A 25296-nucleotide genomic window follows, 5' to 3' on the forward strand; every position below is an offset into this window, starting at 1 on the left:
TGCGTATTTTCATTCAGCATAGAAGTCAGTTTTCTTCAGATATTTTTGTTTTTAGGCCAAATGCCCACAGTCCATGATGAGCCCTAAAATTATTTAAGTAACGCTTTTATTTTTTTTCCATTAAAAAAAAACCCCCTAGTTTATAAACACACAACTTGACTTCATATTTTACCACATTTTCTTTATTTTTTTTCTTTACTCTGATGTAAACTAAGCTTCAACTTGTTTACATGAAAAATCCTATTGTGCAACACTTTCTTTAGTCTCATTGTTAATCTATTTTTTTTCTAAATTATTTTTTAAGTCCTAAAAAATATAGTTTCTTTGAAGAAAAAGTAAAATCCAGTTCATAGCCACCGATTCCACTTTTCCAGTGTAAACACAAAAAGAATGAGGGCACATCATTGTTTTGTTCATCTTTCATTTTGTGCTCAGCCTTCGGTCAACGTCAGTCATCACTAGTTTATCATCAGGGGTTGGTGCGTCAGAGGTCTGAGAACTGAAGCTCCTCCTCTGATGACCTCAAGCCGAATATATGTTCATCTTCTGTTCAACTCATAAACTCCTCTCCATGTGGGTCATAATCCTTCTACCGACGTCGGTACAGGATGTCCCAGGTGTCCCTCCACTTCAGTCCTTGCAGCTGGTGGGCTGACAGTTCAGGGCTTCCATAGGTTAGGGGACAGAAGGTGCGGTAGGTCAGGAAGATTGACAGCAACACAGCCAATGCACCCACACACAATGCACGCTGATGTGTCACGCTGCTGCAGATGCAAACAGAAACAAATATGAACAAAAGTTTTTAGATAAAAACATAAAACATGTCACATTTTCATGAAAATTCAACAGTGAGATCTAAAGCCAGACAAAGTGTGCTTCTATGTCTAACTGGCCCTTTCACACAACATAAAGCAGGTACAAGTTCAGACTGTTTGCAGTTCCATCCATATATTTCTGAACACACCTCTGACGCGGTGTATAGAAAATAGTGCAAAGAGTGTGTTGAATGCCCTAGTGCTGTGCTAGCCCAAAATCAAATCCAGTTTGGGATATTGTTTAAATGATGGTGCTTGGATGTGCACATTTTAGCTGTTGTTTGTTTCGAAGGCCACGTAAACACAGTGCAAAGTTACTATTCAACTACACCGCTTAAAAAGAAAAAAAAAAAATACAGAAAACGAATCAGCTCTCAATGGAGGGAAAAAAAAAAAAAAAAAAAAAAAAAAAATCACACTGGATAATTACAGTGGTCCCTCGATTATTGCAGGTGTTACGTTCCAAAAATTACCCACGATCGGTGAAATCTGCAAATTAGCCAACTTTATTTTTTACAATTATTATAGCTGTAAAACCCCTCACTACACTTTTCTTAGACAGGCATGAACATTTTTACACTTTTCTCTCTTGTTCAAACCGTCGTAGAAAAATAAGTCCAGCATTATAGAATGAAACCAAAGGCACCCGTGGATGCCTTTGACAGTGTAAAACGTTTCGTCGACATTGTTATGTTTGTTGGGGAGAAAACTTACAAACATACAATAGAGCACTTCAGAGTCACACTGCTAGTGATCAAAGATTTATGTAAATTTGACACGCTGAACACATTCTGTACTGGACAGGAGACATGGCACGAGATTGATTGACAGTGGTCTAGAGCCAATCAGGACGCAGAAGACAATGTGCTGTAAACAAACAAACAACATGGAAAATCACACCAAAAAAAATCTGCGAAACAGCAAGGCCGCGAAAGGTGAACCAGGTTATAGCGAGGGACCACTGCATACTGATACTAGACCAGGTTTGTGTTGGATGCCACATCAATTGATGGATATGAAAATTATCAATCTACAAAGGGCTAAATTCAAAGACATCTTGAAAATCAAAGTGAAAAAAATAATGCTGTTGGATAAGTCATTTTGCTGAAATTTCACTGCAGTAACATAAAATGGTACTAGGCAGTTTGTATGGCTCCACATGCATGATGATGTAAAACCCCTCACTACACACTTTATACACTTTTCTCAGACAGGCATGAACATTTTCACACTTTTCTCTCTTGTTTAAATACTCTCAAAGTTCAAACCTTTGTAGAAAAATAAGCCCAGTATTATAGAATGAAACCAAAGGCACCCGCTTTTTTGACGGTGCAAAACGTTTCGTCGACATTGTTGTATTTGTTGGGGAGAAAACTTACAAACATACAGATTTATGGTAGTATCAGTCTTAACCCTTGTGTGGTGTTCGTATTTTTGTTACTCAGCCAGTGTTCATGGGTCTGGTGGACCCGCTAGAGTTTTGGCTTTCCAAATTAACACTATCAAACAATTTTATGTTAAATTACTCAACAGATGTTTACTTCATCCCAATTACAAGACATATGAACAGCAAACATGGTTAATTTTTTCCCTTTACCTTTGTTAGATCACATTTATGAATTAATGTGCTTCTCGTTTTTCTTTTATATAAAATGTTATAAATAAATCAGTTATAATCAAGTGGAGTGAGTGGAAAGACACAACACATTTACACGTGAAAAAATAATTAATTGTTTAATTTTTCTTTTGAAAAAAACTGAACACGGATCTCACAGACCCGAACACCATACAAGGGTTAAAGGCCTGTCTCTGTTTCTGTCTAGTCAGAGACATTCACACCAGGGGCATGCTGGAAGTCATTTTGTAGCTCTACCACTGCTCATCTTATTTCTCCCTGCACAAAGCAGCAGATACCAGTGCTAATGATGGCTGTCCCGCTCTTCTTATCCTCTATTCCAGTAGTACTTACTTGGATCTGCTTTGCTCGATTTGGTTTTTAGGGTTTTCCATTACCAGGTACTTAGCTTGGGTTCCAAGCAATTTCAGTCAAGATGAAAATGTGATGTCAGCAAGCTGCAGGCCACTGATTGGCCAGGGAGTGATGTCATTGAATGAGTTATGATAGTGACTTCTTCACAAGAATCGAAACCACCTTTTTTGAAAGCTGGCAAAAAGGGATATGGTTGCACATAAAATTTTGAGGTTTTCACAAGAATCTCATACAAATATTTCACACTAGAGCCTTGTTAGGAAATTTAAAATAGTGGAAGTGGATCGTCCTACTAAAATACAACCAACTTCTACTCAAGACAAAGCCACTAACTTTCAGCAGCTGTGGTAGAAAATGTCAGTCATCATAAGATAAAACAGGCAGTGGTTCTGTAGATGAATGAATGAATGAATGAATGAATGAGAAAATGGCAATATTAATCCCAGTTTAGTTAAAACCCCATTTACAAAGTCCTAAAAACCACTCGCTGACTCTACTGGCAACTTCTAAGCAACCACTAAATAACAAAAATTTTAATATCCATTTTCTGGGTTGCATTAGGTCACCTTACCCAATGACTGGTAGTTGCCAGTGACTGACACGATTAAGGTGAAAATTTTAATTTAAATCAGGAAAAAGAAGAGTAGCTCACAAGAGGCTGATGAGCGTACCTGAGCAGGTGAGTGTGTGCATGCTCCAACAGAGCTGGACTTAGTAGGTACAAGTAGCAGAGTGCTGGCAGGTAGTGATACAGGAAAAGAGTTTTGTCCATAAGCAGGAAGGGAACAAAGTTCACCAACCAGCCGCCAACGCACACACATCCCAGACACACAAACTGGTCCCACACACCTGAAAAAAACCCCAAAAAAACCCAAAAACCACACATTTAGTTAGAAATGGTACCATAACCCGAACAGACAGCTGAGGTTAGACTTAGTCTCTGATGCAAATATGTCAGTGCGGACCATCTTTCTGCAGACCCATCTGGAAGGCCAGATGGGTCTGCAGAAACTGTATTTGTGCTCTGATTCTTCCTGTTTTACTGTCAGAACTCAGTGTGTCCCTACGTACCATCAGGTACATCTTTCAAGCCTCGCCTCCTCCTCAACAAGTAGACAACTGCCAGCAGCTGATAGGCAAGCAGGCTGAGATTGGCCACACTCCATGACACCGGGTTACCAATTAGATGGATCTGAGCCTGAAACAGAAAAAGTGGATTACAGGGCTAAACAGGACAAAGCGTGTGTGTTACTCTGCGTGTGTGTGTCGTGTTTTTACATTGGTGGAGGAGTGCAGCCAGTATGCAATGTTGGTCTCCATGGTGATCCACTCTAATGGGGAGGAACTGTATTTGTGCTCCGACTCTTCCTGTTTTACTGTCAGCATCTTCCACTGCCAAGATATCAGATTTGTTTTATTTTACTCCTTTCTGTTTCTTTGCTAGTGTCACAGGAATAAATCTGATTGGACAGTGAGTTTTGAATTCAGGTTCATACTTGCAGTTCAACAAATTTTGCCCAGAAAGAAATTTTTCTATCAACGTCGATATGAGTTGGAGAGTGAAGCTCTGCCTCCCGTTCCTTCTGCTCCTGACCTGGACAAGATTGACAGTGTGCGTTGTGACCTCACTAAAGTAACATTGCAAAGCTACTGAGTGATAATAGTGAAGAAAGAAGAAGGTCAAGAGGAGGAGGAGGAGTTTAGTGGCCATACTGGTTCCATAGCGGTGCTCCTCCACTGTCCATTCCAAACTGCTGCTGTGAGCTTTGAACAGTTTGTCTGCTACAACCTCCAACTGACGGAAACCCCAGTCTGGAAGGGACACACCACTCAGCTGCATTCGCAAACACACACAGACACACACAAACAGGCTGTAATAACTTCATATTGTACAGGCATTCAGCTGAGACATATTCTGTCTGCACCTTGAGGACAGCTGAAGTGTTGACATGAATGAGTCGGACTTCAGATAGGATGGTCTTCCACACCTCTGACTCTGCCTCCCTGTTTGAAATGTCCTGACCACACAAACACACCAACAAACAGCAGGCTCAGTAAAAAGCATTTCAGCCACTGATTAGTATAAAGGTAAGAGGGGTTTCCATATTTGAGCAGCTCCTGTAGGTGTAATGTAAACATGGCCCTGTACTCTTGTGCATATCCTATCTACAAAACACTCTCATGAGTAGATAATTTCGGCTAATTAATCCATCCTTTAGTTGACAATCTTCCAATCTCACCATTTTCAAATTGTTTTACCAGCTAAAGTTACTAATTAAGAATTAATGTAACATAGCTAAGTTACAGCAAGCTACCTAATCTAAACTGTAATATTTTACTAACTTATAGTAATGTTTTGGCTTATGCTAGCTGGCTCACAGAGTCTGAGCTTGTGCATGTACTGCATACAAATACGAGCAAAAGAATGCTAAATGCAGTTCAATTAATGGCCGTGGGAGTCACTGACAACAATCTTTTTCTGGAAGTTCTTTTTCTAACTTCGCTCAGTGCTTCACTATAGACTCGCCTCGGCATGACCAACTACGGAAGCTCCAATGACACCACGTCTGTCTATGACAGACCTGTCGAGCCGTGCTTAGGGCTCCGCCCCCTCATTCTAACACGGCCGACCAGCCCCTCCTAACTCATTCTCGCTTTCTTCCCGTGAGAAACTACTTTGAGCTCCCTCAGCGTATCCAGTTCTCAGGCGTCCCGTGTAGGAGTACGTTGCCGAAGTTTTTCCAGTTCCAGTTTGGATCGTGCTGAGTAAGTCCTTCGAAAGAAGTGTACTTAGAGTTACACTGTGGAACAGCAATCACGTCAGGTGAGCTGTCCCAGCGGTTCCTGGTCTTAGTTAGCGAGGTAGCCGACATTGTGTAACTCGGGCTAACGCGTTACGGTGAGCTGTTCGTTCAGTGTCCGGCTAGCATTAACTTGTTAGCAGGCCACGAACCACATTAGCGTCTTACTAGCATTAGCTTGTTAGTCGACCTAGGGTTCAGTAAGCATTAAGTTGCTAACAATATTGGCTAGCGGAGTGCAGCTAACATGTCACAATGAGCTGACTCCAGCGGCGACTAGCTCGGATTTAACTCCCGCTGCTAGTCCTAGCTACGTACGAAGGCCAAAGAGGATGCACCCCGCCCGTGCCCCGCATCATGCGGTGCCACCATCTCGGGCAGGGACCCTCATCCAATGTGCATCATCTGTATGGGTGCCAAGCATGCTCAGGCTTCACTGGCGGACCCTCAGGGATGCCCACACTGTGTGTTGATGCCAGAGAAAGTCCTGGAAAGGAGGCTGAATGTAGCAGTAACGAACAGTCAGGTCCCCTGCCTGTCCACCGCTACTGCTACGAGTGATATCAGTCATTCGCGAGACTCCACAAGCTGGGCTGACATGATGGAAGAAGATTCCCCGCTCCAGCCCCCATCGTTCAAGGTCCTCCTCAATCAAAACGTGAGCGAGCCAGGTGGCGAGGACACAGAGGGCGATGCCAAATCCGACCTCCTTGACCTAGAGGACAGGATGAGGAAGAGGAGGATGACTCTACCTTTCCTCCCCAGCAGTCCAGACACCGGTGGACAGCAATTTGTACAAGGTCTGCAAACGGGCTGCCAAGCTACGCATCCCATGGCCAGCCGCCCAGGATGCCGAAGGGGCAGAATGTCACCTGTATGACGGAAAGAGGCTCCCACCAGCCTTGCCACCATCGAAGCAGCTTTTGCCAGCAGTCCCGGCTTCCATGAAAGAAATTAGTTGCTATTGGTCAAGCTCTTTAAAAAGCAAGCTTCCGACCAAGGGCTGCTCTAAGCTTGAGATCCACAGGATGGGTGAACTGTGGCTGACCGAACCCCCAGCAGTGGAGCCTTCAGTGGCGTATCATCTTCACCGTAACTGCAGGGCAATCTCAGTCTCTTCTAGCATTTCTTTGCCTAACAATATGGATTGCCTCACGGCATCTATTTATCAAAGGATGTACAAATATGCTGCACAGTCAGTATGCTCGCTTAATGCAGTCACACTGCTATAAGCATATCAGGCAGAAATTCTGGAAGACATGGGCCGTCAGCTTGACTCGGGTTCCCCAAACCCAGCCCTCTGGGATGAAATCTACATGGTTAATGATCTCATTCTTCGCTCCTCCAGGGGAGCAGTCCAGGGGTGTGGCTATGTTATGGGCCTTGCAGTCTCGGGTGAAAGAGCCTTGTGGCTAAACCCGTCGGGCCTAGGGGATGCTCAGAAGGCTGAGGTCATGGATGCAGCCTATGACCCAACCAAGGGTCTCTTTGGCCCAGCCCTGGAGAGAATGAGAGAGACAAGCACCCACAGAAAGCAGGAGGGAGAAGCATTAAACCTCTGCTTACCCAGAAAACCTAACTCTCAGCCCCAGCAGGTGCCAAGGGCTGGTTTTGCTGCAGCAGCAGCTGTGAGAGGGAGACAGAGTGGGGTCAAAATGCAGAGAGGAGCAGGAGGCCTGCAGTCACCCACCAGGCAAAAGTAGAGAACCAAAGACCTTGGGGCAAGCATTCCTTTGCAGCAGCTGCTGCAAAGAACAAGCCGTCACACCCCGGAGAGGGGGAAAAGAAGCGGTCAGCCTAGCACACATGCAACGTTCTGTGTCACCCCTCTCTTCTCCCCCAAAGAGAAGGAAGATGTTAGAAGGGGTAACCAAATCACTCCAAGGTTCAGAATCTCCGCAAGTTTCCAGTTCACCAGGAGCACCCTCTCAGTCTTCTCCTCCAGTTCAGGGAGGACAGACTTGTGGACAAATGGCGCAGTGTCACCAAGCACTCCTAAGCACTCTGTCTGTGTCACCAAGCACTGCCCAGAGTCACCAGGCACTTCACTGTGTTTTGGGGGAAACAAAAGAAATAAAACGTAAATTTCTGCAGCCAGGCAGTTCGCCAAGGGCAGAATGTCCCCCCCAGTTTCAAAATAAAACCAAAAGAAAATCACTGCCATTTGTCTTTGTCACCAGCGGGGGGAGCTCACGCTCTACCCGAGGGGGACAGCTCCAAATCCTTCCGGGAGACAGGGGTGACGTCACACTACCGCGTCTTCAGGGGCCCGCTCTGAAGTGGTGGAGCGGTGGCGCGCATGTGCAGTTCATCCCTGAGCATCCCGGGCAGGCGATCAAAGACCACTGTGAGGTGGTAGTCAATCACCTCACGGAGCTCGGTTTCACAATCAACCTGGAAAAGAGCCACTTGGAACCTGTACAGTATACAAAGTATCTGGGGCTCAGAATAGACTCCATCTCTTATCGCATCGCACTTTCAGAGCGGAGGATCGCATCCTTCACTCACCGTCTTTCCTGCTTTCAGCTGGGGAAAGTCGTGCTGCGGGGGTACCTCTCGGGGCAGTATCATCCAGGGTGACACTGACCACAGATGCATCCCTGTCAGGTTGGGGTGTAACTATGATGGGCAGAGCAGTGAATGGCGTTTGGTCACAGAGACTTTCGCTGAATCACGTAAATGTGCTGCAGCTCCGCGCGGTGCTCCTAGCCTTACGGCATTTTCTGCCATATCTCCGGGGACAACATGTTTTAGTGAAAACAGACAACTCCACTGTGTCTTTGTACAGGTATGGCAAATGGACACACTGTGGACTGGAGGACCTATTGTTAGAATTCTAATAATTATTATTATTATTATTATTATTATTATTATTATTATTATATTGGCTGCCCTGGTGCTTATATCAACCACCAGGGCAGCACCCGTTCCCGGCAGCTACACAGGTTAGCCAGGGAAATAATTGCGTAGAGCAGCACATGGCTCCTCTCCCTTCGAGCAACTCACGTGCCAGGAATTATGAACAGGGGGGCGGACCTCCTGTCCAGAGGGAATCCACTGTTCGGAGAATGGAGGCTTCATCTACAGGTGGTGGAGCAGATTTGGCAGAGATACGGTTGGACTGCCGTAGATCCCTTCGCCTTACGAGAAAACACACATTGCCCTTTGTTTTTCTCCCTCTCTGTCAGACGCAGATGCGCTACTGGGCGTGGATGCGTGGGCCCATCCATGGCCAAAAACACTGCTGTATGCGTTCTCTCCCCTCAGCCTGATCTCCCCAACACTGAGCAGAGTGAGAGATCAGGGGCTGTCACTGATTTTAATAGCTCCACAGTGGCCATCCAAACACTGGATAGCAGGAATCATCCAGCTTCTGGTGGACGAGCCATGGCCACTCCCCATCCGCAGGGACCTTCTGTCTCAGGCGCGTGGGGAGATATAACATCCCCATCCAGACCAGGTTGCTCTATGGACCTGGCCCGTGAAAGGTGGAATTTGAAGGCGGCAGGCATGCCTCCGAAGGTTATTGAAACCATTCAAAATGCTAGAGCCTCCTCCACTCATTCCATTTACAGCAGTAAATGGCGTGTTTTTGAATAGTGGTGCTATGAAAAGCAGATAATCCCTTTTCAGTGTTCAATGGTGGAGCTGTTGTATTTTCTTCAGGACTTGCTGGACAAAAGGAGAGCTTTTTCTATCATAAAGGCCTATTTGGCAGCTATTTCAGCCTGTCACATGGGGTTTGGTGATAAACCTGCCGGTCAGCACCCCCTTTGTATGTCGCTTCATGAGGGGGGTGCGTCGAACGCTCCCAGTCTCTAGACCACTGGTCCTTTATGGGATCCGTCAGTCGTTTAAGACACACTCTCCCACCACCCCTTTGAGCCTATCGGGGCAGTGGAGTTGAAGTTTCTCTCTCTTAAAACCGCTCTGCTGTTGGCTCTAACCACAGCCAAGCGAGTTAGTGAATTACAGGCTTTGTCTATTCATCCTTAACACAGCATTTGTCTCTAAAGTGTTGGAAACATCATACAGGTGCTCTACAGTAGAGCTCCTGGCTTTTCACCCTCCTCCATTCTCCTCAGAGACAGAGCAGAGGCTGAACACTTTGTGCCCTGTGCAGGCCTTGGGGACTTATGTTGGCAGAACAGCCGGATTCAGGAAGTCGGATCAGCTGTTTGTTTCCTGGGCCTCCCCTCACAAGGGCAGGCCCTTATCACGCCAGAGGCTAGCTCATTGGATTGTAGAGGCCATAGCTCTGGCTTACACCTGTAAGGGCTTGCAGTCCCCCCCCGGGACTCCGAGCTCACTCCACTAGGGAATGTGGCCACATCCTGGGCTTTGTTCAGAGGTGTATCAGTCCAGGATATTTGTGCGGCAGCAAGCTGGGATGTTGCACAGTCATCCCTGGCTCAGGCAGTGCTGGATTCTGGTGCCTCAGGTTCGACCAGAGATCCTGGAGTAGTACTGGAGCGTAGCTTCGGGAGCTGACCCAATCCGGAAGTGGACCATATCTCCCATAGTGAAACAACGAGCAAAGTTAGAAAAAGAACGTTGGGTTACTTAACGCAATCCCTGGTTCTCTGATGACAGAGTGAGGCGTTTCACCAACACTTCCCTCCTTGCTTAGGCACGGACAGAGTGCTTAGGAGAAAGAAATCTGCTTGGAATAAGTTAGGAGGGGCTGGTTGGCCGTATTAGAATGAGGGGGCAGAGCCCTAAGCACGGCTCGACAGGTCTGTCATCGACAGACGTGGTGTCATTGGAGCTTCCGTAGTTGGTCACACTGAGGCGATTTCCATAGTGAAACACCTCACTGTGTTATCAAAGAACCAGGGATTACATTAAGTAAGCCAACATTATCCCATACTCTTTTAATTAAATGTGTGGGTGCACTCCTGTTAATTTAGACAGAGATCAGAAATCACATGCAGCACAAACTGTACTCACCACCCTCCACAGGTTCTGTGCCGGCATAGACACATTGAAGTCTATGTATCCAGAGACTTCCTGAGTGTGAGGGCTCATTGGAGCTGCTACGTCATGACTGAAACACAACCATTGTAACACTGAAATAAACCAGCTGATGGTAAACAGGCAGGGACACACAGAGCTGATGGAGAGGGGTCGACTACAACCCACAGAGGGCTATTTATTCAGTACAGAACTTCAAAGTACTTTTTTGACCTAACCATTTATTTCCAAAGAAACTTGAGATTAGTAACTTTTCTATTTACTCATTGCCTCTAAATGTTTCAAGTTTTGAGCTCCAGAGTTACTGAGACAACAGAGCCCTCAAAAATCAGGACATATCCTGAGTTGTTTACCTGTTAAGAAAACGTGACGTCATCCCATGAACCAGCTGGATGACATCACCGTGACGGACAGGTCGAGGAGGAGTGTCGACCACCAGCTGCTGCCTGACAGAGATATAGACAGTAGTTACACATGGGCCACGTCTCCATGTATAGCACTTGAAGAGAAATGTGATCTACCTGCCCGGATCTTTGATGATCCACCAGTTGTTGACATCTTTGAAGGGATAACAGGTGACCTGCTGCTGGTGAGAGCTGCCCCGCCCATTGTCATACCTGAATAAAAACAGGAAACATCATTAAATAAATCATGAAGTTGAACTGTAACTGGGATGCTTTTTGAAGCAGGTGCTTAGCTGCTGTGTTGGAAGCACCTGATTGGATAGTTGACTTTGTGAGAATGGAGCCAGCAGGGGATTGGCTGGGAGACAGAGCTTCTCAAAGTCACCTGACTCCCATAAGCCACTTCTAGAGGCTGACCCCGAGTGATCCTGGAGAGACCGCCCTACAACACAAAAATCAATCTATCAATCCGCTCCAGAATGTGATATTCCACTCTTTATACACCCCTTTGCATTTAATCATTAGTTATTATTAATCTCTGGCTCTCTTCTGCAGTGTTCCTTTCGTTTTGTTTCCCTTTCCCCACCCCCAACCCATCACAGGAGATATGAGCCTCTCCCTCAGCTTAATTCTGCTGGAGATTTCTTCCTGCTAAAAGGGACTTTAAACAGTTTTTATAAACTCTGAATCACAAACCATTTGAATTAAAATGTCAAAGGCAGCAGTGAGATCGGGAAGGACAAAGACTGAAACTTTATGTTAATTAATGCTGATCTTCAGGTTACTGATAACCTTAGTAAGACCTGCTTCTGTGCTGTGATTGGTTCTGAAAACTGCGGGGTATTTATCATAAATACAGTGAGATCAAAGATTTAGATTCACTTGTCGGTAAACAAACATTTCAAAACTTTCTAATCTGTTTTCTCTCAGGAAAGAGGTCTATAATTACTAAGTGTAGCTGACAGTATTTACCTGCAGGCTGGCCTGGAAAGCAGAACTCATCAGCTGGTCATGTGGTCCGCTGCGGTTCAGGAAACTCAGGTGAACGTAGAACCAGAACACATAGAGCAGGACTGGAACCACCACCAGACACAGAACTCTATGTACACTTTGCACACACACATTCATCTGCACAAAGACATGCATGCAGGATCATTATGTTCTTAGAATCACATTTTTTCATATCATAAATATAAACTGTATGGAAACACTATAACACCCAAAAAAATACATAAATAAATGAAACACTCAGGCAATGCTTTTATTTATTTATTTTTTTTTACATAGTGCTAAACTGCTATTATTAAAACATTGCAGACAAATACTTTTATGCACGTAATGTACTTACATCCTGCCTCACTAGAAATACTATCTAATTCCTAAGGAAAACACTGCACCAGTTTGGAAAGTGTCCTTTTTGAAGCCTTTACATTTACAGAGAAGACCCTGCTCTATGTTAACTGTATTGGGAACACCGTTTTACAAAACCATGACTTTTTGATACTAAAGATGACATGAAACTGGCAAATTAGTCCATAAAACACAACAAAAACAGTTCCTGAGAATGGATTTTGTGGAGCTGGGAACCATTTTTCAAAAGACACATGACATGGAGTATTCTTGAAAGTAGCAGCAGTCATAGCTGCAAAAGTAGCGTTTGCCAGCTAAATGCTGGATATGATACAATCAGGAAGTCTAGACTCACATGACTGATAGTTTTGTCTCCAATAAGCTTCCAGGTGTGCAGAGAAGCCACGACCAGCAGCAGCAGATATGAGAACAGACCCATGTACTTCACCCTACACCAATCACATTTTCACATTAACATTTGCATTTTAAACAACAGCACACGCTAGAGAGCAACAGGCCTTAAATCACTTTCTCACCCTACAGCCGCACCGCAGGAGACACCAGAGAGAATCAGCCAACTGTATCTGGACCAGGAGCTGAGGAAGAGAGAGTAACCATATGACGTCAGAGCAGAGAAAGGGTCTGTTTAAAACGGAAACAAACTGTTCAACTCAGTTTAGTTGTATTAACGTCGCACTAATTTAAAATAACATTTGCTTCAAGTTACATTAGACTGCAAGGTACAAACCCCACAGTATTAATGAGAGAATCCCGAGTAATCACATGATCCCCTATTAGCTAGCACTTGGCGAGAGTAGGGATTAAGAACTTCCTTTTAAGATAAAGAAACCTCCAGCAGCTACTTGTCTATGTTTGAGAGTGGCCCATAGAGTGAACACACTATACCACACAGCTCTCCTTAATAACAGCAACAGCTGAACATGTGAAAATACAAGTTTCAAAAAGATATTTTAAAAAATGGAAATTTTAACCACCAATTGCTAGTCTTGGTAGCCAGGGATCAGCCCGCCAGAGCCTCTGCAATTCCTGTGGGTTGTGGGCCTACAGGAGGATGGGCCCATGTCCTTTTTTCAGCTATGCCCAGCCAGGCCCCATGAACTAAAGCGTTGTCACCAGATGTTTGGCCTTAGGCACCCCCCGGGCCTGGCTCCAGGGTGGGGCCCCAGTAACCCTATCCCAGGCAGAGATAGTGCAAACTGTTCTCTTGATTGTATACTTATAGGGTTCTTTTGAGTCGGTCTTTGTCTGGTCCTCACCCAGGACCAATTTGCCATGGGCAACCCTGGGCAACCCTGCCAGGGGGCAAAAGCCCCCTGATAACATTGCCCTGATTTTGGGAAGGCTCTTAATGTTGTAGGGCTGTCTTGGTTGAAGTGCCTCTACAATGTTGCGTGGAGATCAGGGGCAGTACCTCCGGATTAGCAGACCAGGGTGGTGGTTTCCATTTTTAAGAAAGAGGACCGGAGGGTGTGTTCCAACTCTAGGGGAAAATCACACTCCTCAGCCTCCCTAGGAAAGTCTACGCCAGGGTGTTGGAAAGGAGAGTCCATCCGTTAGTTGAACCTCGGATACAGGAGGAACAATGCGGTTTTTGTCCTGGTCGTGGAACACTGGACCAGCTCTTTTACCCTCTCAAAGATACTTGAGGGTGGTTGGGAGTTTGCCCAACCAGTCTACATGTGTTTTATGCACTTGGAGAAGGCATTCGACCATGTCCCTTGGAGGGTTCTGTGGGGGGTACTCTGGGAGTATGGGGTGTCTGGCCCATTGCTACGAGCATTTGATTCCTTGCAAGAAGCTCGGTCCGCACAGCCGTCAATAAGTCAGATTAGTTTCCAGTGGGTGATGGACTCTGCCTGGGCTGCCCTTTGTCAACAATTCTTTTCGTTAATTTCATTAACAGAATTGTCCCACTGGGAGGAGGCAGACCCAGGGCACGCTGGAGAGATTATATCTCTCGGCTGGCCTGGGAACGCCTTGTGTTCCCCCAGACAAGCTGGTGGTGGCTAGGGAGAGGGAGGTCTGGGTTTCTCTGCTTAGGCTGCTGCCCCTGAGTCTAAGCCGCAGATAAGTGGAAGAAGAAGGATGGATGGAAATTTTAAGTAGGATTAGTCAAGACTAAAGAAGCTGGTTTATGTGTATGTCCTACAGAAATGTAGGAGTAATTCAATATAACATGGCTAACTGTTGGATTTATTCTGCTAACAGCTTATCTGTGAAGTTTGTATTCCCGTTTTGATGAGTGAAATTGTAGTATTTTATTTGCACTAATTAGCAGACATGTGTATGTGTGTGATACATTCATTTCTACTGCATCTAAAACTACACAAAGTATAATTAATCCTTTGGTTTGAGAAAATCTGTTTTTAAGTTTCATTTTGGCTTTTGTGCCATTTTTGAAGCCAGAAATGACAACCTTTGACAACTAGAGAAGAGAGTTATCACCTACAAATGTTTTTTCTACAAGGCTGTTGATGTAATTTTTAATGCAGTTAAGTCAAACACTATAAAAACGAAGTCTGATTTTTGAACCACATGAGGAACTGCAGTTTTTGGCGCTTCCACATGGTTTAAAGTCCCTGAGTTAACCAAACTTGCTAGCATTAGCTGATAATTTAGCGCTCCACTTATTAATAAAAATAAGAAGGTGGCCACCATAAAACTATAACTGAGGGCTTCAAAACAAACCAGTGGGCAATATCACAGTGGCTACAGCCATCTTTAATTTACAGTCTACACTTTCTACACATGAGAAGAGAAATCTGAGACTAACCTGCTGGGTGCATTGTGGAAGCGCAGGTATGAGAAGAAAGCCAGGAGCACGAAGAAGATGAGGACAGACTCAAGTAACATGAAACGTGATTGGACAATCAGAGAGTTCTCTGGAACAGCAAAGATCCAAAGTCAGACTTGACTGAAAAGAGCAACCCGTCTGCATATTCACCGGGAAAGTATCACTTCACTGGTTTATAAAAAGCAGCAGCTAAAAGGCTTTTCAGCAGGAAGACGTTAACTCTTACTCAGCATGGACGCACTCACCCAGCAGCAACAGCACTGCAGCTCCCAGAGCAGACAGGTGGGAGAACTTCAACTCTAAAGTCAACAAGTAGACCAGAGGAACACAGAGAGCTCCACAAAGGGCCGGCAGAAGCCTCAGACTCCACACATTCACCGTGCTAGGATACTCTGCAAAACAAAACAAACACACACTAATTTTAAACAGACCAAAACCAAGTTAGACGGGAGGAAATATAGAAACTGGTTTAAAAAAAAAAAAAAGCACACGCTGGTTTATATAGATTAACAAATTTTCTGGTTTAACCTCTAACTGGATGAAATCATTTTTGGGGATTTGTACCTGCTCCAATTCTGTTCCACACAAAGTTCCCATCAAAACCTCCCAGGTACGCTAAAACAGCAAAAGCAGAAGCACATGTTGGAGCAAAGTATAAATAAAGCTGTACACTCACAAAGGGCTGTGTTGGTATTTTAATAACCCACCTCCAGAGGCCAGGATCATATGACCGAGAGGTGGTCCGCTGTCATCAATGAAGAAAACCCTCTTCATGTAGAGAGACACAAACTGACCATAATACACCTCATCAAACCTGCACAACGGTCAAGGTATAAAAATCAGTTAATAACAGAATGAAGCTTGGTACGTAAGTTTGTATGTGGGTGTACATGATGTTCAGGTGTGTGAAACAGATCCACTCACACCACAGCATTGGGATAATTAAGATGGCTCAGCCTGGTCCAGAAGGCCAGCAAGGAGACCAGCACCAGAAGCAGGTCTACCTGGGCTGTCACCACCAGGGGGAGCTGTAGCATCTCTGACACACAGCTGTGACTGTAAAATAGGAACATATAACCTCTGATTAATAGTAATTAATTTATAACTAAAACAAAAAAAACCCCACCTCTTTACATCATTGAAATTGACTTCTCTATCATTCTTGCGCTATCTGCCCTTTCTGGAGGAAGATACAACACCCTGTCTGAGGTAAGAACAGGAAGTTTTAGTAAGTGACATTACAGGACTATTAATCCGTTACTTAAAACAGATGCGTCTGCTGTATCCGTACAGTTTATGGAGGGAGCCCTTGCTATCTAGAGCTACTACAGAGAGACAGACAACCAGTTTCACTCACACTTACGGCCAACTGCCAACACAGCAAACTCCACAACCTACTAGTGGAGCAGCACGTCTGAGGCAATAGTACTACCCACCACACCCTGGAGCCAGGCCCGGGAAAGGTGCCTAAGGGCAAACTTATTTTGCCATGATTCTCAAAACTGAGCTCAGCTGCATCCTGCTTCCACGGATCATCTGTTAGTTACTAAAACTGGATTGGGATCAACCTGTGGTAAATTCAGATGATTGGACTTGATTGGAAAGACACATGCCAGAGCACAATCCAAGCCATAAAGTCCAAGGAATTGTCTGTAGATCTCTGAAACAGGATTGCATCGCGGTACAGATCTGTAAAAAAAACTCTGCAGCATTGAAGGTCCCAACGAGCACAGTGACCTCCATTAACCTTAAACGAAGAACTTTAGAACCACCAGGACTCTTCCTAGAGCTTGCTGCCCAGTCATTCTGAACATTTAGAGTAGAAGGGCCTTAGTAAAGGAAGTGACCAAGACTGTGATAGTCACTCTCATAGAGCTCCAACATTGCCCTGTGGAGAGAGGAACCTTCTAAAAGAGAAATCATTTTTGCAGTATGAAAACAAAGTTCTCTGGTCTGATGAAACAAAGATTGAATTCTTTGGCCTAAATGCCAAGCATCACCTGGCCAATACCATCCTACAGTGAAGCATAGTGGTGGCAGCATCATGCTGTAGGGATGTTTGTCAACAGTAGGAACAGGGAGATGGGTCAGGGTTGGGGAAATGCATCAATATGCAGAGACATCCTTGATGATTACCTGCTCCAGAGTGCTCTGGACCTCTGACCTCTGGACCTTCTAACAGGATGACGACTCTAAGCACAGCCAAGATAACAAAGGAGTGGCTTTGGGACCACTTTGTCTTTGAGTGGCACAGCCAGTGCCCAGACTTGATCCCGAATGAACATCTCTGGAGAGATCTGAAAATGGATGTGCACCGACATTCCCCATCTAACCCGATGGAGCTTGAGAGGTTCTGCATAGAAAAGAGTTTCTATTATGGAGTACTGTTGTGTATAATTTTGAGGGGGGAAATGAATTTACCCCATTTTGGAACAAGACTACCTTTAAAAAATGTGGAAAAATGTGGAGACTTCCTGGATGCATTGTAGCCTTGTGATTGACAGGTGATATGTTCGGGGTGTATGCTCCCTCTTTCCCTATAGCACATGGGACAGGCTTAAATTCCTGGTCACAGGTCCAACTACTAGACTACCTAGTGTCAGTGGATAACTTAACACTCCACCCTCTTGTCCTAATTACGTTTTTTTTTTTTTTTTTTTTGTGAATGGCTACAAAAACCCAAACATGGCAGCAAGCAAATCACAATTGGCAAGTGAACAACAAATGGGTGACACATGGGTGACACCACAGTGGCTAAATCCATATTTTATATCAAGTTCGTAGCTTTAACACACACATTAGTGTGAGGTCAGTGTGGCAGTGTTCTAGTTTTTGCCCCTGTACACCCCCAGCACGAAGGTCTTTCAAGGAGTACAGCAATTGCAATTTTGTTAAAAACAATTAAAGGTTATATAGAATCTGCACTTCAATCACAGCTTCGTTGCTTCAATCGTCCTGAAGCCTCAGTTCATAACACATTTCCTGGATGTCCCCTTCTCTAAAAAAAATAAATAAATCGCACACAGTATCCCTCAGCGTCCTGCCCCTGCTGCTGTTGCTCTGATCCGAAACAGCCTGACCTCACAGTGATGTGTTCACGTGTCTCTGAGTACGGGTCGGGATGTTGCAGCCCTCAGCTGCCTCTTTGTCACATTCTTTAATAAATATGTGCAGCTTCGCTTTAACGCCACGTTAGACGTTCTTCTACACATAAGAGCAATTAGCATTAGCATACTAGTCTCTAGCTAAGAGGCGCTAAAGCAGCAGCTGCCTTCCTCACTCCTCGTTTTCCTCCACACCGTGTATGTTACCTGTGGCCCAACAGGTTAAGCTCATCTGTTGCCGTCCGCTTCTTGCCGTTTCTCCCGGTGTATGCTTTGAACTCAAGAGGCGTATAAACGAAGTTTTATAGCAGCGGCCGTTCGAAGCTTCCGGTGATTGATTATACTGCACTACCATCGGTTCGCTCGGAGCTCCACTACATGGCCTGTGGCTGGCCGCTGAAGGAGCATTACAACGGCGTGTTTAGAAAACTAAAAGTTTTAGGAACGGGTCTTACATTTAATACTACTTTTAATATTAATAATTAATTAATACTAATAATTTCACCTGAAAATTAGCCCAGTCGAAAAATGTATAAACCACATGAAAGGGAGCAGTTTCAAATGTTCATCGCAGTCCACCTTGGACTGACTGTCACTCCCAGGGTGAAGGTTGGCACATAATTGCGATCTCATTTATAGACACAGACAGACGATTTTTAATGACTCGTCGCAATTAATTACCATATTATCACAACCCCATCTTCTTACTTTATTGCCATCATGATGTACCAAAGTCACTTTGAAGACACCAACTGACCGTGAGCGGCTGCAGACCTAGTCCTGTCTTTCAAAGGCAATGAGATTTCAAGTTCATTGCAAATAACTGAAATAACTTTGGTCATGCTCTGGTCTCCAGCTACTGTTTTCCCCAGTGTGATTGTAACTAATCTAAATGACCTCGATTTGCGCAGCATTGTAAAATCGTAATCACCAAAGATCCATTTTGACAAAGCTAGTAGACCCCAGGATAGTCAAAATAAAACTTGTGAAACTTGTCGTTTTAAACAAACTGTTTTATTGTAATACAGTTTACAGAGAAACACCTGCTGTTCACCCAGTTTTAAACAAACAAAACAATCAAAACAACCTTAATTTACACAGGCATTCTTTAGAAGGTCAGTGGTTTAGTATCCTGCAATAGCAGGAAAGGGTGGGGGGCGGGGTTTGGGGGAGGTGAAAGGGGTAAAAACAGTAACTAGTTCTCTAGTTTTGGCCTGTCCAAACACTATTTTCATTAACACAATCATAGAGACCTTACTATGACAACTGGAATTCAATTGAAAATTGGCCTTTTTTAAAGTTTCGAGCATCACATAAACATTCTCATGTTCCACATATATGTACCGTATTCACATTTTTCAAAAACAAAGAACAAACAAAATGTTATCACCAAAGTCATTTTATACTGAATAACAGGTCCCGCCTCAGATTCATCAGAGAAACAAAACACGTTTTCTTTTCTTCTCTGTTCTTTTTTTGCTAACACAATACTGTGGCCACAGCATGATGCCTTCAAAGACTCAACGGAAACACTGCCGTCCACAACGACATGGGATGTAGAGAGTAAAATGTGTTTCCGTAGGTTTTTCTTTTCCTTTTTTACATTTTTTTATTGGGGGGATGGGAGTGAAGGGAGGCTGGGGATTATAAAGTGACACTGAGATGTGTTTAGTTGCACATGGACAAACAAATGACAAGTTAGATGGAGATATGTGACATCTGAAGAATCCGTTTTCAGACGTTCATATCAGATGGAGACATGTACAGAGCTGTACAAGGAGTAGACTTTCTCTGATAATCCTGCTGCATTAACACTTTTCGCAAAGAGGCCCTGATCCTAAACAAGATTGCATCGTACTAAACAGTCAGAATTTTTTGTCAAATGCCAGACATGGCATGGATATGAAATAGGAAATTGTATTAATGACTATTCACAACATAATGTCCAAGCTGCGCTCACGCTTTCCCACAAATGCTGCAACACAAGAGATCGGGGTCAGAATTGAGTGAGAGGGAGAGACTCTCTTTGGTGAACCTCGTGGGGTTTGATGCAAGTCCAGTTTGTAACGTCAGTTTCTGCACTGGCAGCATTTTTGCGTAGCCGTATCAGAGGGGGGAAAGGCTGGGATGGGTCATATGGCAGATTTAGGCAGATTTGTGAGGGAACAGAAAACATCGAGGAGCATTTGTTTCATGTGAGAACAGCAGGGCTCTTGGCAGTGGCTTTGGTTGCTGCAGGGTGGGAGGGTTTGGGAGTCCAGGTGGTTCATGCGGAGTCCAGAGTAGTAGTTGTTGTTTTGTTGTTGGTGGTGGTGAAGGTGGTATTGGTGGCGGCGGAGCTTTTCATATCATTTATGATCGTTTCCTCCTTCCCTCCAGGTTTCTGAAGTTGGATGGCCGGATCTTCATCTCAGCAAACTCAATTGAGTGCTCATGGCCTTTCCAGTGGAACCAGTTCACGCCCTGGAGAGGCGGCAGGCAAGATGTGCAAGTCAAAAACAGAGTGAAACAGAAGGGCAGTTTCTACCAGACTCATATTATGCACACTACCAATGAAAAGTTAGTCATTGACAACTGTTCCTTCTAAATTTAGATTTAGAAGTACATTTATTTTTATCAAAATAACACGAAAATAATCAAGATAATGAAAAACGATTAGTGGAGTCATTAATCATAAATCAGATTCATGATTTCTAATGTCTACTGTAAAATGCCTGGAGCACATATTCAGGCAGTTATTTTTGACCCAGTCAGAACCTTTGGTGACCCATTAAATGTGCAACAACTGTACTGTAGGTTGTGCTGCAATGAACTATTCATTACCTTGCTGTGACTGTTGTCTCCATATCGTCCCATCAGATTAACCCGGTGGCAGTTTTTATACCAGAAGGCTCCCTTATAGGACAGAGCGCAGTTGGTGACGGCAATGTCGTTGTCATGGTCATAGGTGGAGAACGGCCGGCCGTGGTGGTAGGTCATGGAGTCGCCTACAGAGGCCAAACAAGAGAGTCATTACATTTTTGCTGTGATTAAGTTTCCTGATTCAGAGAGACACAGCATTGTCTACACTCACTACAGATGAACACAGCCAGAGTTGTTTCTCCTAAGTCGCCACCATAACTAGGATTATGCATTTGAATTAAGAAGGGTAAGAAAACTGCAATCTGCAATCTACTGACATCCAGTGGTGAGATTTTACACATTGTACCGACGAGTCCCGACCTGACTCGTGTATCGCAAAACAGAGTGACACAAAAGCACACCAAGGCAGCATATAAACAAGGCAAATGAAGCCCATCTACCACACACAGGCTCCTGCATTGCCGCTGCAAGGCCAGTACTGGTGTCAAAGACAAAGTATCAAGAGACATTTAAATCACTGTGCATAAACTGTAGAGCACAGATACTAGCTTTACCTGCTGTACCGCTGTATCCTCCTACGTGGACTTTGTAGCGGGTCCGGGGTTCACCGACTGAGAACTTGTCATACTGAGCATAGGCTGTATCTCCCTTATCTCTCAGGTCTACTCGCAGTTCGTACTGACCGCTGGCTGTGATCTTATGCAGGTTGGACAGACCTGAGTGAAAAAGGAGACAGCTGAACAATGGCTTACAAAAGATCCTATTATCAAACTAAAAGTATCATTCTACACATTACAAATATTTAGCATTTAAATGACTACTATCTATGGAGCTCTTAGATGAAATTTATGCCTATGTCCATCCCTTATGCAGTAGCCTACTCTGTAATCCAAGCTCATTTTATGTTAAGGGCTGGACAACTCAAACTCCCCTTTCTGTAACTGTAAAGATGTTTAACTACACATAAATGTTTATTATAAAGTAAAAAAACAGCAACTTTTCTGTCATGTAACTTGTTCATTTATTATCGAATTACTTTGGTTTACTATGTGGCAGAGATCTTTACCAGAAGAAAAAAGATGTAAAACCTATGAACGTACAATCAAAAATTACATAATTTCTGCCAGAGCGGGCCAGATTAGAGTCTTTGCCAGGCCAGTTCTGATCATTGGGCCTTATGTTTGACAACTAACTAACCAAGTAGTGTTTTGGCCCACCACATACAAGTATGCCATCAACAAGGTTGGCGACATGCAGAAATTTCATTGTAGGCTCTACATAGTTTTAACAAAAATTAGTTTTAAAACTATGTAGTTAAAACTATAACTTGTTAATTAACGTTTGCTCATTTCCTATTTTACTTTGAATGCTAGTTTTCCCTTTTTTACTTTCTGCCCTTTCCAGCCTTTGTGATTGTCTCCTCCTCCCTGATTATTTTTACTTTCCTTTAATTGCTTCCTCATGTGTTCCATCCTCACCTGTTTCCTTTTTGCCAGCTTTCCTTCTGTGTATTTAGAACCGTTTCTCTACCTTTGTCAGATCTTGCTGTTGGGACCTGAGTTACTTTCTTAGTGTGGTCCTATTACTCTGTGCTGTGGAAATTTCTGGAAATGGAAGACTTTCTGGAAGTTTAACTTTTTGGATTTTTGTATGTTTGAACCGCATTTTTGTAAATTATGTTTAACTTATGTGTGTAGCTATTTTGGACCCTGATATATGACCACGTCCTGTGTATTATGGAAAACTCTGTGGTTCTTTGTTAAAAAATTACCCAGCCAAAATTCATCATTCATGTCTCCAAAGCCGCCTGTGTAATTCTTCCAGTTGCGGAAGAACTCTAGTTTGCCACTTTGACGTCGGAGGAAAACCTGCAAAGAGAGAGAAAAACAAAGAATAGATTTAATAAAAATCTTGTTAAGGAAAGCAAATGGACAGTATAAAACTTGAAAGCAGTTCTCGAGCTGGATAAAGAGAGTGCAGTGTTGGACCTGCTTTCTATTTGAAGGCAACCAGATGACCATAGCTGTGGTTGCAAAAAGATGTCTTAATATATGAAAGTCTAGAGGTAAACGGTTTTCCCTCATGACTGCTATAACACGTCACATTGAACTAAAAAAAGTCTGTTTTGTAAGGTGAGCTGCCATTTGTTTTTGTACCCATTTTCTCCTGGTTTTATTAGTCCATTGAGATAAGCACTTTTTGTATTTCAAATTCAAATCAAATTCAAATTTTATTTGTCACGTACACAGTCATACACAGTACGATATGTAATGAAATGCTTGGACAACTGCTCGTGACCTAAAGAAAACAAAAAAGGAAAAGGCTATGAATAAGATAGGAAATAAATATGAAAAATTAAAAAGGGTAAATTTAACTAAGAAGGAATAAAATATAAATTAAGGTTAAAAATGAAATAACTGTACAACACAAATTAGAATGAAGGGTAAATTTAACTGGGAAGGAATAAGATAAAATATATAAATTAAAGTTGAAAATAAAATAACTGTACAACAAAATACACAATATAGAACTATATAAGAATGTATGAAGAAATCTAAATATAAATAAATATATACACAATAACAGCAGCTGTACAAGTATTAACCGGAAATGAAGAATATAGTGACCAGTGTTGTGCAAAAAAACAATGTGTGCAAAAACAATGTCCAGAAAGTCCAGTGTGTGTGTAAGAACCATATGTGTGGGTCAGTACTGTGTGGTGGTGTGATTGAGAGACCGTATCGCCTGCGGGAAGAAGCTCCTCCTCAGTCTCTCTGTGTTGGTCTTCAGGGAGCGGAATCGCTTTCCTGACCTCAGCAGAGAGAACAGTCTGTCGTTGGGATGGCTGAGGTCCTTCACGATCTTCCTGGCCTTGGTCCGGCACCGCCTGCTGTAGATTGAGTGCAGGTCAGGGAGCTCGGAGCGGATGGTGCGCTCAGCTGACCGCACAACCCTCTGTAGAGCTCGTCTGTCCTGCATGGTGCTGTTCCCGAACCAGGTTAAGATGTTTCCCGCCAGGATGCTCTCTATGGTGCACGAGTAAAAGTTCCTGAGCACCTTGGAGGGCAGTTGGAAGTCTCTCAAGCGTCTGAGGTGGTAGAGACGCTGTCGGGCCTTTTTCACCACGGTGTTGATGTGACAGGACCATGACAGGTCTTGCGTGATGTGAACTCCGAGGTATTTGAAGCTGTCCACTCTCTCCACTGGGCACTCGTTGATGACGGGGGTCTGGTAGTTCCTCTCCTGCTTAGTGCTGAAGTCCACTATCAGCTCCTTTGTCTTACTGACGTTTAGAAGGAGGTTGTTCCTCTGGCACCAGTTCTCCAGATTCCTAATCTCCTTCAGGTAGGCCGTCTCGTTGTTATCAGAGATCAGGCCCACCACGACGGTGTCGTCAGCAAACTTGATGATGGTGGTGGAGCTGGTAGTGGCCACACAGTCATATGTGTACAAAGAGTACAGCAGGGGGCTCAGAACACACCCCTGGGGGGCTCCAGTGCTGAGAGTGGTGGAGGCTGAGACATGTCCGCCCATCCTTACTGCCTGTGGTCTGCCAGTTAGGAAGTTGGAGATCCACTGACACATAGATGAGCTGAGTCCCAGATGCTCCAGCTTGGTGGTGAGTGTGGAGGGAATTATGGTGTTAAATGCAGAGCTGTAGTCTATGAAGAGCATTTTAACATAATTCCCCCTTCTAGTGTCCAAGTGAGTGAGTGATGTGTGGAGGAGATGAGAGATGGCATTGTCTGTGGAACGATTTGGACGGTAAGCGAACTGTAGTGGGTCCAGTGTGTCTGGTAGTGAAGAAATGATGAAGTCTCTGACCAGGCGTTCAAAGCACTTCATCACTACTGAGGTGAGGGCTACAGGGCGATAGTCATTGAGAGAAGCAGGGTGGGGTTTCTTCGGGACAGGAACAATGATGGACTCTTTGAAGCATGTGGGGATCACCGACTGAGATAAAGAGATGTTGAATATCTCAGTGAACACAGGAGCTAGCTGGTATGCGCAGTCTCTTAGGATACGACCTGGGATGCCGTCTGGTCCTGCTGCTTTCCTGGTGTTCACTCTTTTGAAGGCTCTCCTTACTTCGTGCTCGGAGATGACGAGCACGTTTCCGGTGCTGGCAGTATCTTCCTGTCTGCAGCCGTTAGCGCCGCCAACACTAGCATTGTTGGAGA

The 25296-nt window shown here is 44.1% G+C and overlaps 2 protein-coding genes across 8 annotated transcripts in view; both read right to left on the reverse strand.

The window, feature by feature from the left end:
• Window positions 1-114: 114 nt before the first annotated feature.
• pomt1 (protein-O-mannosyltransferase 1) lies at window positions 115-18821 on the reverse strand. 4 transcript variants are annotated; one of them, XM_086313518.1, is made up of 22 exons: window positions 18461-18811; window positions 17592-17686; window positions 17286-17502; window positions 16074-16205; window positions 15857-15963; window positions 15714-15764; window positions 15395-15541; window positions 15129-15237; window positions 12871-12930; window positions 12690-12783; window positions 11957-12112; window positions 11296-11426; window positions 11102-11197; window positions 10934-11026; window positions 10557-10653; window positions 4731-4823; window positions 4519-4639; window positions 4302-4399; window positions 4084-4197; window positions 3877-4003; window positions 3477-3654; window positions 115-764 (listed from the first exon to the last, which is right to left on the reverse strand). In XM_086313518.1, the coding sequence occupies exons 4-22, from the start codon at window positions 16184-16186 to the stop codon at window positions 590-592; spliced, it is 2160 nt and encodes a 719-aa protein (XP_086169644.1). In that variant the 5' UTR covers window positions 16187-16205; window positions 17286-17502; window positions 17592-17686; window positions 18461-18811; the 3' UTR covers window positions 115-589. The 4 variants fall into 4 exon arrangements, with proteins under 4 accessions (XP_086169644.1, XP_086169643.1, XP_086169642.1 ...); XM_086313517.1 differs by lacking the exon at window positions 17592-17686; XM_086313516.1 differs by lacking the exons at window positions 17286-17502; window positions 17592-17686 and having other exon boundaries at window positions 116-764; window positions 18461-18810.
• A 432-nt stretch (window positions 18822-19253) lies between these two features.
• Window positions 19254-25296, reverse strand: part of tncb (tenascin Cb) — a 65495-nt gene continuing 59452 nt past the window's right edge. For all 4 annotated transcript variants that reach the window (XM_086313511.1, XM_086313513.1, XM_086313512.1 and 1 more), the window contains 4 exons: window positions 22887-22983; window positions 21670-21831; window positions 21077-21240; window positions 19254-20716 (listed from right to left, as the gene is read on the reverse strand). In XM_086313511.1, coding sequence (XP_086169637.1) covers window positions 20606-20716; window positions 21077-21240; window positions 21670-21831; window positions 22887-22983 — 534 coding nt within the window. In that variant the 3' untranslated portion in view covers window positions 19254-20605. The remainder of the gene's footprint in view (window positions 20717-21076; window positions 21241-21669; window positions 21832-22886; window positions 22984-25296) is intronic.

The sequence above is a fragment of the Aulonocara sp. 'chitande type north' Nkhata Bay genome, linkage group LG12 (genome assembly GCF_057382095.1).
Source record: "Aulonocara sp. 'chitande type north' Nkhata Bay isolate Kocher_YH1m ecotype deep benthic linkage group LG12, A_spYH_male_GT1.1, whole genome shotgun sequence".
In the NCBI taxonomy this organism is placed as follows: domain Eukaryota; kingdom Metazoa; phylum Chordata; class Actinopteri; order Cichliformes; family Cichlidae; genus Aulonocara; species Aulonocara sp. 'chitande type north' Nkhata Bay.

What these genes read in the sequence shown, in the direction of transcription:
- pomt1 (XM_086313517.1), bottom strand. Translation starts at nt 16,186, where the DNA reads ATGCTACAGCTCCCCCTGGTGGTGACAGCCCAGGTAGACCTGCTTCTG. An exon ending in TCCTGCGGTGCGGCTGTAGG is followed by an intron (nt 12,784 to 12,870) that starts GTGAGAAAGTGA and finishes TGATTGGTGTAG; the next exon opens with GGTGAAGTACATGGGTCTGT. An exon ending in GAGACAAAACTATCAGTCAT is followed by an intron (nt 12,113 to 12,689) that starts GTGAGTCTAGAC and finishes GTCTTTGTGCAG; the next exon opens with ATGAATGTGTGTGTGCAAAG.